The sequence below is a fragment of the Stenella coeruleoalba genome (assembly GCF_951394435.1).
Source record: "Stenella coeruleoalba genome assembly, chromosome: 6".
Taxonomy (NCBI): domain Eukaryota; kingdom Metazoa; phylum Chordata; class Mammalia; order Artiodactyla; family Delphinidae; genus Stenella; species Stenella coeruleoalba.
The window spans coordinates 65,787,190-65,803,205 of NC_137151.1; the positions used below are offsets into that span (position 1 = coordinate 65,787,190).

Genomic DNA, 16,016 nt, shown 5'->3' on the forward strand with positions numbered 1-16,016 from the left:
AGCTAAGGAACTAACAATTGATATTCCAACTCTACCCCAATTTTTTAAAACTGAATAAGATCTGACCACGAAGTCAATATACCTGCATATTAACAGAAATCTTATATACTAACTACTTACGATAACATTATAAACTGAAAATTTACAAAGATGGTCCATTTTGAAACCATCCAAAGTAATCCAGTAATAAAAGTATATAAGTGTGTCTTTTAGAATAATTTAGAAGGCAAGCCTAAAAATGAAGTCTAAAGAAAGATACATTTTCTATTCATCCTACATAGTTCCACACCATCCTTTTCACCAACCTTATCAAACATTTCAAACCCAGCTTCTCCCCATAGCTTTTCCCAACCATTTTAGTCCACGTTTTTCTCACTTTTCTGTCTGCCCACAGCAGTTACTATCTATATCACTAATTTTAGTAGTTACTCATAAACTATGTTGAAGTGTCATGCTATTTACATATTTCAATTACGTATTTCTGCACTCTCAAGTGGAATAAAAATTCCTTGAAGGCAGGGACTCAATTAAATTCAACTTTTGTACTGCCTTGGCATAAAAGATTTTAACAGTGCATGGTGACAAAAAAAGAGAAAGATTCCAATAAAAATTTTTTAATAATCATCTTGTTTCCATGTTGATAGTCTCTTAAAATGTACCCTTAAATTTCTTCATATAATTCAAAGGACTCTTAAAAATAAAACTCTCCATGAAGTCTTTGCTAACAGAAATGAGGCAGATACCTCTATTACGTAACTCCTGGACCCCTGCTCAACTGAATCTATGAATCAAACTTATTTGTTTGCTCATATCTAGTAATCATGTATTAATTTAATATTTGCTCATCTTTATAGCCCAAATATTTCTATCTACATCAAATCTGACAAAATAGACAGAGAGAATGGACTTGAGGACACAGGGAGAGGGAAGGGTAAGCTGGGACGAAGTGAGAGAGTGGCATGGACATGTATACACTTCCAAATGTAAAATAGATAGCTAGTGGGAAGCAGCTGCATAGCACAGGGAGATCAGCTCAGTGCTTTGTGTCCACCTAGAGGGGTGGGATAGGGAGGGGGGGAGAGAGACACAAGAGGAAGGAGATATGGGGATATATGTATATGCATAGTTGATTCACTTTGTTATACAGCAGAAACTAACACACCATTGTAAAGCAATTATACTCCAATAAAGATGTTAAAAAAAAAAATCTGGCAAAACTGGAAATTCTTAAGATAGGAATCAGACCAAAATCACTCAAACCTGACAATGGGAACATATACCAATGTGCATAATAAATGCTTTTGATGGTGAATTTGAAGACACCAAAGCATAAAATGGTCCATCGTTAGGACTACTATAATTCTGAATATTCCACACTCTGTACTGGGGGTGGGGGAGTCTTATCTCTCTGTGTAAAGCCAGTCACCTGGCCTAAGAAGGGAGAATAGCACTTAAATGATGTTCTCCCACATCCACTGCTGTGTTGGCCACCAGGGGATTATTGGCCCCCATTCAAAGCAGTAGGAGACTAAGAGTTTGAGATGTAAATTAGAAAAATCAGAGAAAGAATCAAGGAGCAGAGCACAAGAGATAATTCTCCCTTCTACAGTTGAGTGGAGTGACTTTTCTGGCTTCCAGAACTGCAAGATCTAAGCTTGAAGGCTCTATATATTCTCAACAAGAAAAGTAAAGTATTTTTAGCTGAACTTACTGTTTCTCTTCTTCAGGTCCTGCCAAAGGTCCCAATGTTACAAACAATTTTACAAAGCTAGCTGGGTGGTCAAACAGAGGAATCGATTCTGTTAGCCTCTTCTTAGTCATTAAAAGAAATTCAAAACTATGAAACTGTAGAGAGTGGTATAGACTAAGTATTTTACTTATGGAGTCCAAATCAAGGTGGTTCACATTGCTCAAAAACACTTTATTGCACCTTTCCAATAGTGGGTAATAACTATATTTAATATTTCGAAGAAACTGTACTATTCTTCTTGCAATGTTGACCTGGGAAGAATCTATGGTGTCAAAAAGTTGCTCTGCTTTGTTCACTAGTTGCTCTTGAAAACGCTGTGATATTAAAGAAGATATGCTGACCATTAAAACAGACAAGCACCTGGAAAAGGAAGAAGATGCAAAGATTTTTACATTATCTAAGAAAAATGAGCAATTCTAAGACTAAATGCTTAGAAACGGAAAGGAACTGATAAAAATATTATAGGTTTTATACAACAAAATTTTTCTTTTAAATACTAATGGGACTTGAACTCTGATCTCCCACTAATCAAACCCCTTTAGGCAAAAAAGAATTGAAATAATTTTTTTTTAGTGTGTATAATATCTCGTTCTATAGATAAATGCTTTGAAGGAAAATATTTTAGTGAAATTTACTCAGAAATCACTGTGGGCCAACAGCCCATTGAATGCAACACGGAAAGTCTCATTCTATATTTTTGGAAGTAGACTTCGCTTTGTTCCTCTCTCTGTGTATCTGTAATTTACCAGTAAAAATCTTGGCAAAATATTTCTCACTAATGATTTCATATTTTTTAATGTTTCAGGCTACATTAATATTAATATATAACAGTAGGACAATATTGAATGTGAATATTTCTTCCCTCAATAAACACTCTTAAGAAACATAAATCAATCTTCTAAGCACTGTGGAAAACACCAAAATTACAAAGGTGAGGTCTCTGCTTTCAAAAGACAGTTCTTACATGATACAAAAATCAAGAAACTCTAAATATAAGAATATACCTAATAATGAATAAAGAATGCAAAATGTAAGATATATAACAAACATGTGGGGATAATAATTATAAAACAATCTACAAAAAAGACATGAATATCTCAACCATTAGGATAGGGGGCCTGTTAGCATTTTTTTGTTTCAAAATTTCTTCAATTCTTTCAATAAAACAAATTATTTTTTAAAAACCCAGTTATACAATACTTTGGCTTCTCTAATCAGAATGTTTAATGTTAGTACCAATTAACATTAATTAGTAAACTAGCATTGCTATTTAGTTTAATCATAAACCCTTTGAATACGATTTTTTTTAATTGTATATATATTTGTAATTGCAGTTTGGAGTGGGGAAATGTCCAAAGATTTCATTAGATTCTCAAATGGGTCTATAATAATTTTTTAAAGTTAAAAAAATTTACTTTACAGTGATTTTTATTGTCTCTGCTTTTATAAGCTACTTTCATGTATGTGTGAAAATATATATAAAATTTACCATTTTAAACATTTTTAAGTGTACAGTTCAGTTGTATTAAGTACATTCACACTGTTGTACAACCAACACCACCATCCGTCTGCAAGACTTTTTCATCTTCTCAAACTAAAACTACCGATTAAATAGTAATTCCCCATTCTCCCCTCCCCCAACCCCTGGCAACAACCATTCTACTTTGTTCCTATGAATCTGACTACTCTAGGTACCTCATATAAAGTGAAATCATACAATACTTGTACTTTTGTGTATAGCTTATTTCACTTAGCGTAATGTCTTCAGGGTTCATCCATGTTGTAACATATATCAGAATTTCCCGCCTTTTTAAGGCTGAATGATATTCCATTGTGGGTATATACCAAATGTTGATTGCCCAATCATTTGTTGATGGACATTAAGGTTGTTTCCACCCTTTGGCTATTATGACTAATGCTGCTTTGAACACTGGTGTATGCTATAGACTGAACTATGGTTCCCCCCCACTCCAAATCTATATGTTAAAGCCCTAGCTGGCAATATGACTATATTTAGAGGTAGGGCCTTCCAGGAGGTAATTAAGGTTAAATGAGGTTGTAAGGATGGTAGGCAAACATGTTAGCTTGCAAGTAAGGAAAAATCACAAATCTTGACAACATTGTGTTATACTTTACATATTTCATCTCTAATTCCCACAGCAACATTGCACAGTAGATACTACTATACCTGTTGTATAGATGAGGACAGTGAACTTCCAAGAGATTATAAAGTCACATAGTTAGGAACTAGCAAGTCTAAGTGTGTGTGCATTCAAAGCCCAGAATCTTTCCACCATGACACAAAGCCCCTACATAGATTTACCTTAAGTCCTGTATCGTTTCCAAGTTCCTATTTACAATATCAGCTATTTTTCCCATTAATGGACTAAAACATAAATGTTGATCTGCCAGGCAAGAGGAAAATTTTGACAGCATGTTAATATCAAACCTATTAAAGTAAATATACAAAGGGGATCATTACCATTTATTTTCACTTAAAACATAATACACAGTTATAAAATAAAAAGCAATAAAAAATACTAATATATTACTACTATAAAATGAATTTTTCTAAAATGTTGATTATTTATTATTATAAAAGTAACCCAGGCTAAGAGTTAAAAAGCCAAATTCTACTTGAAGATTTTAAAAAGGGAAAAAAAACACTTGAAATTGTTTGAATCGTTTACATATTAATTTTTTGAGGACAGAACAATTTCAACTCAAGGTTGTATATTAACAAATAATACAACCTCTACTACAATCATGCTTGAAAAACTTCAGAATTTTCCTATAGGAAAAACGACTCGATTTCTTCAACAAGTAAATGGCAAGACAAATGAGCAGGAAGGAGAATTGTTACAGATTTTTAAAGACTTTGAATTCACTAAAAGACAAGCATAAGGAACTGCACAGCAGCATAATATGTAACAGCAAAAAACTAAATGCTAAATAGCAACAGTCTCAATGTCCATCAAGAGTACAGTGAATAAATTGCACATATTCCTAGAATACTATACAGCAATAAAAAAAACAAATAGCGCAATATCATGGAAGAATCTTTAAAATATATTGAGTGAAATACACTAGGTATAAGAGTTCTTACTATATGATTTCTCGCTCTTTTTTTTCTTTTTGTTTTTTGGCCATGCTGCACGGCTTGCAGGATCTTAGTTCCCCAACCAGGGATTGAACCCAGGCCACAACAGTTGAGAGTGCCGAGTCCTACCCACTGGACCACCAGGGAATTCCCAGGATTTCATTTTTATAAAAGCAAAACTAATTTATGGTAGTAGAAGCCAAGAGAGTGTCACTCTTAGGGCGGGAAGGTAGGGAGTGATTGGAAGAGAGCATGAAAGAAACTTCTGGGAAACTAGTGATATTCTTTGTCTTGATCTTGGTGCTATTACACAGAAGTATAAGTGTATTTTCAGTATGTGAAAATTCATCAAGATGCATACTTATGATTGGTGTAATTTTAAACGATATCCTTTAATAAAATGAGTACTTACAAAAAAAGGCAGAGGGCTTCCCTGGTGGCGCAGTGGTTGGAAGTCCACCTGCTGATGCAGGGGACGCAGGTTCATTCTCCGGGAGGATCCCACATGCCGCGGAGCGGCTGGGCCCGTGAGCCATGGCCGCTGAGCCTGCGCGTCCGGAGCCTGTGCTCCGCAGCGGGAGGCCACGGCAGTGAGAGGCCCGAGTACCACAAAAAAAAAAAAATAAAAAAAGGGCAGAGAAAATCTTGACTAAATGTAATCAGTAAACCTTGTTTGGATACTTATTTAAACAAACTGCCTTACAAAAAGACCTTTTTTAGAGCAATCAAGGAAATTTGAACTCAGTTATTAGGGAATTTAAGGAATAATTGTTCATTTTCGTAGGTATAAAAAATGGCATGGTGATTATATATATATTTTTAAAGAGTGTTTTTTGTCTATCAGAAATATATACTAAGGTATTTACTGATGAAATGATACCACAATTTAAACTATACTGAAGGGTAGGGAGGGAACTGGAGGTGATCTAGACAAAACAAGACTGCTATCTGTTGGTAATCGTTGACACTGGATGATGCATACAAAGGAGTTCATTATACTAATTTCTCTACTTTAGTAAATGTTTAAAATCTTCCATAATAAAGAGGGTTTTTAATTTGAATTTCAAATGCATGCTAATTATTCTTGCTATGATCCACCATATAGTGTTAATTCATAATAATCTATTCTATTTGAATCATTACAATTTATATTTATATAACAAATTCATAGATATTATAGCAAAATCATTTAATTAAGTTACCATAGTTACAAAAATTTAACATCATAGGCCACCATGACGATAAAAAAATCAGAAATTAACATTTATTCTATGATTCTATTAGAAACTCTACACATAGAATACAAATTAGGGTTTAAAAAATTTTATTACTTAGTATTATAAAAAAATAAAAGTATTGCTACAAATTAAAAAAACACCACATAGAACAAAGTCATTATCACCTGAGCTATTGTGAAATTAAGAAAAATTAAAAAGAAATGTCTGATTCACTGGGAAGTATAATTGCATATCTGTAATTTAATTGTTTAAGTAGTAGAGAGTAAAACCAAAATGAAAAAAGCACCTATTCTACAATTGATTTGTTCAAGATACGTAATACACATACCATTTAATGCTGCTTTGAAGAAAAAAGTTTTGAGCCATTATCAACAATGACCAAATTTAACCCCCAAAGACCCAGTAGAGTCGGCCCTCCGTATCCAAGGGTTCCAAATCCACGGATTCAAGCAACAGCAAATCGAAAATATTCAGTTAAAAAACAAATTTCAGAAAGCTCCAAAGAGCACAACTTGAATGTGCTGCATGCTGAGCAACTATTTACACAGCATTTCCATTGTACTAGGTATTATAATTAATCGAGATGATTTAAAGTAGATGGGAGGATGTCTGTAGGTTTTATGCCAATATTACATCATTTTATATAACGGACTTGAGCATCCATGGATTTTGGTATCTGAGGGGATGCTAGAACCAATTGTCCTTGGATACTGCGGGAAGACTAGTTTGAATTGCTCATGAAAGCACTAAGATTATTCTCCTTACCCTCAACAAAAAGATAGTTACAGGTAGAGAGAATGCAAAAATGGAGAGAGAAAACAAACAGGTTTAGATAATAAGATTAACTAAAACCACCATTCAGTAAATGAATGTGGAATTTCTAAGCCCAGAGATCTGGTGGGTACCTTGTTTAATTTAATCCAGCTCACACAACAAAGGCCTACAGAGCTTTATAAGACTACAACTGTAAGAATTTACCATTGTTTATGCTTTAAACATATGCTGCTACAAAGAAGGAGCTGTAAAGTTTATGCTGCTCCTCTCATCTAAATACAAATAAACAGCTATAGTTTCTTATCTTAGTCAATCCTTTCTCTTCTGCCCTAGGTTACTATTTGGTTTAGAGGGAGCATTGTTCTGTGGTTTTCCTCCTGTCTCTTTCCCACCTTGATTTTCCCTTTCCTCACTAACATTTGCTTTATTCTACTAATGATGGACCTTGGCTATCCAGAACCCCTAGGTTTAAATATTCAAAGTTTTCATAAATAGCCAAAATGAGCTCTGCTACTATCTCCGCTGTTTTATAAACGGAGAGCTTCTCATATGTTCTTATAAAACATAAATAATATAGTATAGGATACCATAGGCTTCTCTGTACTCATAATACTCTGAACAAATTTCACATTTTTCTAGATAATTATTTGTTTATTTCTTTTTTTGCTTTCTTTTTTTCTCTTTTTATTTTTTTACAAACCCTTGTGTTGAGGGCTGACTTTCAATAGATCACAGCAGGGAGCTGCTCTGCTACTATGAAACCCCCCACCCAAGAAGTAGGTCGTCTACCAATGGTTTAGCACCAGGTTCCCCATGAACGTGGGGTGTGGGACGGGGAAGGGGGCGGCTGTATTTCTGGTCATGCCCCGTTCTAGATGATTATTGATTATGGCAATATGCTAAAGATATAGCTGTGTATAGAGTGGAAAAGAGATCTGAATTGATACTATCCACAGTAGTGGACCTGAAAGCTTCTAAGACACTGTTAGCTTCTAAGACTCTGCTCACTGCCTCTTCATAAAGATGGAGTGATAGACAAGTACCTATAGATGCTGCTAAACAGTTATATAGCTTTCCTTTCTCCTGAACTGGTATCTTCTTTCTCCTTTTATGACTCCTGAACATCTAGGGTTTTTACTGACAGCCTATCACTCAGAATGTTTTTCTTTCTGAAGCAGAACTCTTTCAGAAAAGAAAATTCAGAAAGCCTAGTCCAAGAATAGCAGTGACTCTATTTATATTTTGATTAATTATATATGTTTAAAGCACACTACATTCCACACCCTTAAATAGGGAATATTTGAAATACTTTTCTTTCTCTCTTAAGGAAAAAAACACATTCCCCATTCTTTTCCTACAAGATTTCACCATGCTAAATAAACACACTTTACATGATCAAAAACCCCTCGAAGTAAACTGAATTTAAATACATTTTTTTCAATGAAGCTTGATAGTTAGGCAGCAGCTCCTCATTCTTTCCCTATAAGATTTCACTGTGCTAACCCTGAAAAGGACAACCCTGATCTTAGTTGAAAAACCCAAAGTACTTGCCTTTCCAGTCTTCTCCATGCTTCTGTAACTAGTGCTTCAACTAGCGGGTCATGGGCCTCAAAACCAAACCTCAATAAAATCAAGAGAAAATAATTTTCTATACAGAAACATTTTAAAATTATTAAAAACATACATGCAGTAAGGATTATAATGCAAAAGTAAACCACAAGTTATTATATTCTTACACAATCAGTCCTTATTTCTGGTCTGGTCTCATTTCAGTATTCTGATTTCTTGGTACAATCTAATAAATCCCTATACTTTATCCCATGCCCTTCTCATCCTTTTATCTGTACATTTCAATGACCTCCACTGAACAATAAAAATGTTCAATGATATATTTTATGTTAAAAGTACACCTAACACGTACTACTTTGCTCTGACCGCAAAAAATATTTCTATAGGAAAAAGTCTGTAAAATAAAGAAAAACTTTAAGTGGGTAATAAAAAATCATTTATAACTCTGCTACTCATAAATATCCACCATCATTAACTTGGAGCATTTCTTTCCAGTTATTTTTCTACATACTTAAAGACATATACATATTTCTTTTACATTTTTATATCCTGCCTTTTTCAGTAAGTTAACATTATATTGTGGACATTTTACCCATATCATTACATATTCTTCAAAACATAATTTTTGGTGGTTGTGTACTATTAATTATGTGAATAAATTATCATTTAAACATTCACCAACTTACTAGGATCTTAGTTTTTCAATATTATAAACAATGTTGGGATGAATAACCATGTACAAGAATCTTTTTTTTTTAAATTTATTTATGTATTTATCTATTTTTGGCTGCTTTGGGTCTTCATTGCTACACGCAGGCTTTCTCTAGTTGTGGAGAGCGGGGGCTACTTTTTCTTGCGGTGTGTGGGCTTCTCATTGCGGTGGCTTCTCTTGTTGCGAAGCACAGGCTCTAGGCACGTGGGCTAGAGCTGTTGTGGCTCACCAGCTCTAGAGCACAGGATCAGTAGTTGCGGCGCAAGGGCTTAGTTGCTCCGCTCCGCGGCATGTGGGATCTTCCCAGACCAGGGATGGAACCTGTGTTCCCTGCATTGGCAGGCAGATTTTTATCCACTGCGCCACCAGGGAAGCCCAAGAATCTTTACATGTATCTCAGATTACTTTCTTAGGATAAATCTTAGAAGCAAAATTACTGGGTCCGAGGACATTTTTATAGTTCTGGATACATATTATACCACCAGAAGCATATGGCAGTTCCTTCACTAACAATGCAAAGCATATACCTTCACTAACAATGGATATTTTCTATATATAATTAAGCAATATATATTATATGTTGTACATATAAAAATCTTTTTAACCGATTTCAACATCTTTATAATGTTAAGGCTAGGTTATTTTTTCTCTTAAAAGTCAAAGACTTTCAGGTTGAGTCATGAAACAAAATCAAACTACATGCTATTTTAAAAACTTGAAAACAAAATTATATTTTACTCTTAAAATCCTTTCCTCACTAAAATATGACTTAGGAGGGATACACAGAAATGCGGTTTGGGGGCAAATCACCATGAAGCAGCATTTCTCCACCTGTGCAGTGTTCTTGTGAGGTGTTCAACACAATGTTTTGTGGATAAGTAAGTTTGGAAAATATCCCCACTGAAAGGTTCACAATATACATTAGCATATGTATATTGAAGAGTCCTGCAGGCTCTGAATGCTCTGAAGTCCAATAAAGATCTGTTTAATTTCATCTGATTCAGCATTTTCCAAACTAATATGACCACTGAGAAAACAAAACTGATTATCATACACATCCCACGATGTACCTCAGAGAAAAAACTTTGCAAATCTGAGAAAGATCACCAAAAAAGGGATGTCACTCTTTTTTAGTCTAACACCGCCCACCAGAATAAGTAAAGCCTTAAGCCCCTTTCTTGTATACGCTGACACCCTAATAAAAACAACTGTATCTCTGCTTTATACAGTGCTGACATCTATAGCTACTTAAATGGCCCTTGCACCCTGGATAATTTCACCAATGAGACTAACAAACAGATTAATTTTAACTTTTGTGTCCTTTTTCCCTTTATATAGCTGCTCAATTCTTCATTTAGGGCATCCAGCTCTTCTGAAGGCTGGATTCCCTTGAGAATGATGTAAAATTTCTTTTCTTTTTAAATTTTTTCCCAACCTTATTGATATATGATTAACAAAAATTGTATATATTTAGGTTGTACAGCATAATGTTTTGATATGTATATACACTGTGAAATGATTACCATAATCAAAGAATATCCTCTACATATCTTTAAAACATTAGATGATCAGGGCAATTCCCTGGTGGCTCAGTGGTTAAGAATCCACCTGCCAATGCAGGGGACACGGGTTCGATCCCTGGTCCGGGAAGATGCCGCAGAGCAACTAAACCCGTGTGCCATAACCACTGAGCCCGCCGTGCTGCAACTACCGAAGCCTGCTCACCTACAGCCTGTGCTCCGCAGCAAGAGAAGCCACTGCAATGAGAAGCCCGCGCACTGTAATGAAGAGTAGCCCCGCTTGCCACAACTAGAGAAAGCCCGCACGCAGCAACGAAGACCTGATGCAGCCAAAAATAAATAAAATTAAAATTAAATTTAAAAAATTAGCTTATCAGGAAAAAGGGAAAAAAACATTTTTTTCCGTTTAGAGCTTTTTAGAAAATTAAATATAAAAATAAACTACAATCATTTCTATAAAATCTAAAAGTACATTACTTACTGTTGTATGATGTATAACACATTCACCAAGGTATTGTCATTCATGAACTCCATTTTAGTTGTAGCTAAATTATGAAGAGTAAGAAATTGGGGATGGTCTCTGATACATTCCACATTTTTTAACAAGCTGGTCTTCTGCTTTTGAAACTGCCAAAGCATACTGAGTGCACATGCCACTTGCTTTTCTGAAAGTATGGCTTTGTTTTTTTCAATAAGATCAAATATTTGCTCTTCATCTGTACACTTATTCATCCGACTAAGTAATGGTTCGAAACTAAAGGGTCGAAACTGAAACACTCTCCAGGAGAATGGACAAATAGCTCTTAGGCGAAGCATATTGTAAACAATCAGTCTAGGAAAAAAAACTATCTTTTCATTTATATCACAAATTTTCTTACGTAAAGAAAACCATTTGCAACTAGCAGTCAGGTGCAATATGCTGGTATAAAAATAACTGTTTTTCCTTCATGTAGCTTGCTTCCATTATGATGACTCCAAATCCCATTCCAATATGCAATTTCTGTAAAGAAATCAGTTTAACAGAGTTATAACTATCAAATTCCAAAATTCTAATTAAAACAACAAGCTTTTCCTCCATTAATTACACACTTTGTTCTTACCCTGAACCTGAGAGCAGGATTTAATCCACAACTAAATATCCAGGAAAAGGGGTTTCCTTCCACACTCTATTTTATTTATTTATTTATTTATTTTATTTTAGTATTTATTTTTGGCTGCATTGGGTCTTCGCTGCTATGTGCGGGCTTTCTCTGGTTGCGGTGAGCGGGGGTTATTCTTTGTTGCGGTGCACAGGCTTCTCATTGCAGTGGCTTCTCTTGTTGCAGAGCAAGGGCTCTAGACTCGTGGGCTTTAGTAGTTGCGGCACACGGGCTTCAGTAGTTGTGGCTCGCGGGCTCTAGAGCGCAGGCTCAGTAGTTGTGGCACACGGGCTTAGTTGCTCCGCGGCATGTGGGATCTTCCGGCACTAGGGCTCGAGGCCCACGACCCGCATTGGCAGGCGGATTCTTAACCACTGCGCCATCAGGGAAGCCCCCCACACTCCATTTTAAAAATGATAAATCTGACACTTAACATGAAGTTTTCAAATTTGACTATAAAAGCAGAAGGGAAAAAAAAAAATCCCAACCCAGAAAGAAGCATCTTTTTAAATAGAAGAATAAAACTGCAATAAATAAACATTTTGCCTTTATAGTTTCTACGAAGAGTAGCCATTAATTCAGAGCCATAATAAAAAATGTTTTTTTCAGAGGGATGATTTCTGGTATATTTGCTTTCAAGATAATTTCTCGCTCCTTTCTCGTTGTACACTAAAAGAACTCAAACAGTTTAATCGCTATTAACCTTAAGTAGGTTTTAAGCAATAAATGAGATGATTAAAGCCCAATCAGGACATATGAAGAAATCAAGTAATGTAGTTGCGTAGTGATGCAACAGGAGAACCAAAAACAATAAAGAAAAAGAATAATTTGTTTTTAAAATATATTATAAATGTCTATATTTCTAGTTGAGAAACAATGGTTAGAAAAGCTGGGACTAAAATCCTATCATCTAACACTGCTGCAACATTTTACAAAGGACTTTTAAAATACGTTATCCCATTAAATTCTCTCAATTAACCTGCCGGGTAGATGCTATCATTTGCATTTTACAGAGAAAAGCTAGGTTCAAAAAGGTTAAAAAAAACTACTCTAGTACTAATGAAGCTGAGACAACCACCCAGTTCTTTCAACTTGAACATCCTCATTACATTAACAAACCAACACTAAAAGTATGCCTCAGAATCCTATGGCTAGGCCAAAGAAAAAACGATGAGACAATGTTGACTACTTTGTGGCAATCTGTACAGCATCCCGACCCAAGCCGACTTGGATCACACACATACACAAAAAACTCTGCACAAAGCAGAGTCTCCTGCCTATTCACATCTGAAAGTGGAAAGAACCCACTGGTTACAATACCAAGGTGTCAAGTCCCCAGCTAAGTGACCTTGGGGAAGTGACTTAACCAAAGGAGGGGCCTTGGGACTATAAATGACAGATAGGTTACCCGCCGTGAACAGGTATTGTGCAGGATACACAACGACACCCTTGGCAAATGACAGGCATCCTCCGCGCTTGGCACACAGTGGAGCTGAACGAATGAATTTGGTCTCCCGGTCCTGGCTGGGAGAGGGATCAGCCCTGCCCTAGTCCTCCGCGCTCCGGGAAATCCAATACCCGGATGAAAGCCTCCGTTTCTCAGCCGAACCCAGGGTCCCGGCCCGAGAATGTGCTCTGATTAAAAAGAAAACCTATCGCCGCCAGCCGGCCGGGACCTGCGGGCAAGTTTTTCCTTCAACGCCAGAGAACTTTTCTGAAGGATCGCGGTTAAGCCTGGTTACGAGGGCTCAGAACTCCAGCCTATTCCACGTCTGGACGCAACAGGCTCGGTTGTGTCGCTCACGCCTCCCTCATATCCCAGAGTTTTTAGCCTTTCCTCGAAAGACATCACCTTACCTCTCGTGGTGTCCGTCCCCAAACCATGAAAAGAGGCCGGGCGAACACAGCGTGCACTATCAGAGGCACGCACTACACGCCCAAGGGCACGTCGCGGCGAGGTCGGCGGAATAGACGTCGCTTACGCATTTGGTAGGAATTCTGGGTATTGTAGTTCCTCATTGAGACACTCGGGCCACACATCTTGAAGTTATAGGTCCTTAGGGCACGTGTTTCTCAACTATATGAGGTTTTCTCCCAGTCCGTGAAGACTGATATTTTTATAATATACAGTAGAAATGAATACTTAGAAAAGTGAAATTTGAAAACTTAAACATGGAAAAGACACGTCCAGATTTTTATTTATGTTCAACGTGTATGGAATAACTATCGAATGCTATAAAAGCATCAAATTTCTCTCAGTTTCTGCACTTGCGTAGTGGTAGGCAGGTACCAGTTCCAGACCACAAAAAATTTAAGAGCTTTATTGAGAAATTATTTACACACCATACGATTCACCCATTTATGGTGTATAATTCAGTGGCTTTTCTTAATTCAGAGTTGTGGAACATCACCACAATCAATTTTAGAATATTTTTATAACTCCAAAAGGAAACTCTGTAACCATTTAGCAGTCACTCCCCCCACACCCCTAACACCCTAGGCAACCACTAATCGCAGAGCACTCTTGGAGTAGCACTGATTTGGATTGTTGGAAACTAGATCAACTGGTAATAAATATGAAAACTGAGGTCGATCTGAATGCACAGGACAGAAGGGGTTTCAGAACAAATGTGAGAAAAAGCATAGGGATGAGACTCAGCATGACCTGTGTCAATGCCCTTCAGTCAAAGACCACCAGGAATACACCTAAAGTTGGAATTACTGGTTGGCTGCAATGAAGCAGAACACACCCTAAGGGGTGTCAAATTAAGATGGTGTTAGAAAGAACTTACTATAGTATTTGGCCTTGTGTTAAGTGATTCAGGGGTTTAAGAGGGACTTTTCTATACATTAGCTGCTGTGAGAATTTCACTGAGTATTTTAATAAACTTTATCTAGAAGGCAGAAAGAACGAAGTGAGGTTGAAGCTGTAATTGGTAAAGAAGCAGCCCTCACTCATATTAGCTAAGATAAGTGGATGTTCGGTCATTTTTTGTGGTTTGGACAATATTCTTTTTTTTTAATAAATTTATTTACTTATTTATATTTGGCTGCGTTGGGTCTTTGCTGCTGCACACAGGCTTTCTCTAGTTGCAGCAAGTGGGGGCTACTCATTGCAGTGCGTGGGCTTCTCCTTGCAGTGGCTTCTCTTGTTGCAGAGCACAGGCTCTAGGCACGCAGGCTTCAGTAGTTGTGGCTCATGGGCTCTAGAGCGCAGGCTCAGTAGTTGTGGCACACGGGCTTAGCTGCTCCGTGGCATGTGGGATCTTCCCAGACCAGGGCTCGAACCCATGTCCCCTGCGTTGGCAGGCAGATTCTTAACCACTGCACCACCAGGGAAGTCCCGGTTTGGACAATATTCTTGTTTTTGTCTGAGTTCAGGTATAATTACGGAATGGTCTTGTTTTGGTCTTGACCCATCAGTCAGAGAGTAACCTTGTTTCATGTTGGCATTCTGTGCAATTGTTATGTTCAACAGAATACCAAGGCTGAGCTATGAGTGCCAGATCAGCTCCTGGCAACAGTAAGGCCTAAATGATAGTGACAGGACAGTTTCTTCACTTGTTAGGGGCTGTTTGTCTCCTTCTCACCTGTTTGTGGAATTATTAGGAGATGAGTCTAAGGAACAAACAGATGCCAACAGCTTGCCTTCCTCTAGAAACACTGTCCATGTGAGAAAAGAAAATCCTTTTTGTTTAGTCACTGTTAGGGACTTTTTCCTTTACTTGCAGCCTAGGGCATTCATAAAATACATATTTATATACAAATCACACCTGAGAACAAAACTAGGGTAATAATTTAAATCCACAGCTATAAAATTTCATTTTAGCTAATGATTTAAGTCATGAAGAAGTATCTTTTACAAGGGCTGACAAGTGGTTAACAAAGGGTGGCTCTAACTTTCCTCTTAGTAAATGTCAATGCCCTTCAGCCAAAACCCACCAGGAACCTGCAGTTGATGGACTTCTTGTTACAGCTCAGGAAAATGAACACTGTAGGAAACCATTTGGCAGCTCAATAAAAGAGTGTTAGAAAGAACCTCTTACAGGATTTGGGCTTTGGTGGGTAATTTCGGGGAGGGCCTAAGGAAGATGAGGTTTGCCCTATCTTGGGTGCTGTCAGGAAACAGGGCAATTCTGTGATTGGGTACCTTAATAAATTTTAACTATAGAGAAGGCTGACCGAAGTGGGGATAAAGCTGAAATTGGTAAAGA

General features: G+C 36.9%; 1 protein-coding gene across 2 annotated transcripts in view; it reads right to left on the minus strand.

Moving 5' to 3' along the window:
- FASTKD1 (FAST kinase domains 1) overlaps window positions 1–13,728 on the minus strand; it is a 33,778-nt gene extending 20,050 nt beyond the window's left edge. The window contains exons 1-5 of one of the 2 annotated variants that reach the window (XM_079924591.1): window positions 13,660–13,728; window positions 11,145–11,663; window positions 8,414–8,482; window positions 4,074–4,199; window positions 1,712–2,110 (exon numbers count right to left, since the gene is read on the minus strand). In XM_079924591.1, the coding sequence (XP_079780717.1) occupies window positions 1,712–2,110; window positions 4,074–4,199; window positions 8,414–8,482; window positions 11,145–11,479 (929 nt within the window). In that variant the 5' untranslated portion in view covers window positions 11,480–11,663; window positions 13,660–13,728. Of the gene's footprint in view, window positions 1–1,711; window positions 2,111–4,073; window positions 4,200–8,413; window positions 8,483–11,144; window positions 11,664–13,659 lie in introns of those variants that run through there. The other variant, XM_079924592.1, reaches the window with a different exon arrangement.
- Window positions 13,729–16,016: the final 2,288 nt, after the last annotated feature.